The sequence below is a fragment of the Nestor notabilis genome, unplaced genomic scaffold, assembly GCF_000696875.1.
Source record: "Nestor notabilis isolate BGI_N333 unplaced genomic scaffold, ASM69687v1 scaffold7001, whole genome shotgun sequence".
Taxonomy (NCBI): Eukaryota; Metazoa; Chordata; class Aves; order Psittaciformes; family Psittacidae; genus Nestor; species Nestor notabilis.
The window spans coordinates 52,584-54,111 of record NW_009913268.1 but is presented as its reverse complement, the minus strand read 5'-3'; the positions used below and the strand labels follow the sequence as shown (position 1 = coordinate 54,111).

The window sequence follows — 1,528 nt, the reverse complement described above, 5'->3', positions numbered from 1 at the left end:
GCTACGGTACAATGTCATGGAGGCAAGAAGGGCATTTCTGTAATATTGCACAGAAACTAAGGTAAAATCTGCACTAAGATGGTGACATGAAATGGTAACTCTGATAACAAAGCTTGGAAACATAGATTTATGTAGGAAGAAAATCCTCCCCCCTTGAGCACAGTTCTGGTGCTTCTTTGCTTCCTTAGAAGTAGACACTAGGGAGTGATGGGCTCCCACACCTCAGAATAGGCTATTTTTCTTTCCAGTCCACTCCCCTGGATCAGCACTGTGGCACTGTTGGAAAGGACACACAAGTAATGCTGCTTACCTGATAACAGCTGTTCCTGAGCCACAGTCGAACCTGAACTCCACATAACCAGCCACCATGTTAATGGAGAGGAAGTCCTTGCTGTCTGTGTCGTAGCTGTACAAAAGGACACCAGTCTCTAAATCTGGACGAAAAGTCATCTCAAACTCCATGAAGGAAAGGTAATTCTGTGGTTCCAAGGGCCAGGGTGTGCTAGCAAATGACCTTAAGGACTCGTTGAACTGAGGTATGGCCAAGGTGAGTGCTGAAAATCCAGAATACACAAGCAGGTCACTTGAGGCTCGAAGGTAAGGGATTGGCTCCTTCCAACCGGTGTCAGTTCCCTTGGTAGGAAACTTAAAGCTAACCTTAAGAAAAACAGCCTAAAAATTTCATCTTCCATATTAAAAATACTTTTTTTTTATCCTAGCCAACAGTGCTTCTGTTCTTTATCCCGTCCTTTCCCAGGAATGTCCCTGTATTACAAAGCTTTGTGCTCCATTTCTTCAGCAATTCACCATTGTGTTTTTCAAAATAGCAAGTATACACACAATGGGTGGTAGTATAAAAAGTTCTGCAGCACAGAAAATAATGCTATATGTATTTGACTATTTGAATCTCTGTGATTTCAATAGAAAATTGATACTGGGTCCTGCACATTTCAGGATATAAAACTGACACTGGTTTTAGGAGAAAAGTGGGGATTTTTTTAGGGTTAACATGCAGCTGTGGAATGGTACATTATTTTATCTCCTGCAAATTAAGTCGAGATGCTCAACTATAGTTAGTTTAAATAAATAAAGTTTTGAGAATCACAAATTACATAGAGGCTGGATGTAGCCCCAAAAGTAAAAGGAGGGGGGGAGGTGTTCACTATGTGATTTTGAAAAGATGAAGTAAAAAATACTCTTTTCTGTTAGTGTAATAACTTAAGACCTCCTTGGATGCCACTATGTGGAAAACACATTGAACACTAGATAATATGTACAAAGAAATATAAGCAGCCCAACATTTCTCACCTTCTTCGCAATGATGACCTTTAAATCCAAGAGGACAAAGGCAAATGTATGAATCTGCTTTGCTCGCAGTACAGGTACCACTGTTGATGCAGGATGCCTCATCACAGATGCCACTGCTACACTCACCTGAGCACAGAGCCAGAACATTGATTTATCAGAGAAGTTTGTCAAGGAAGATTTATTTGGCTGTTGATCATTGCTACTAACCAATACAATTTGC

The 1,528-nt window shown here is 40.6% G+C and overlaps 1 protein-coding gene across 1 annotated transcript in view; it reads right to left on the bottom strand.

Annotated features, from left to right (window-relative positions):
- Positions 1–306: 306 nt before the first annotated feature.
- Positions 307–1,528, bottom strand: part of LOC104412399 (pikachurin-like) — a 35,929-nt gene continuing 34,707 nt past the window's right edge. The window contains exons 13-14 of the mRNA XM_010023119.1: positions 1,309–1,434; positions 307–554 (exon numbers count right to left, since the gene is read on the bottom strand). Coding sequence (XP_010021421.1) covers positions 307–554; positions 1,309–1,434 — 374 coding nt within the window. The remainder of the gene's footprint in view (positions 555–1,308; positions 1,435–1,528) is intronic.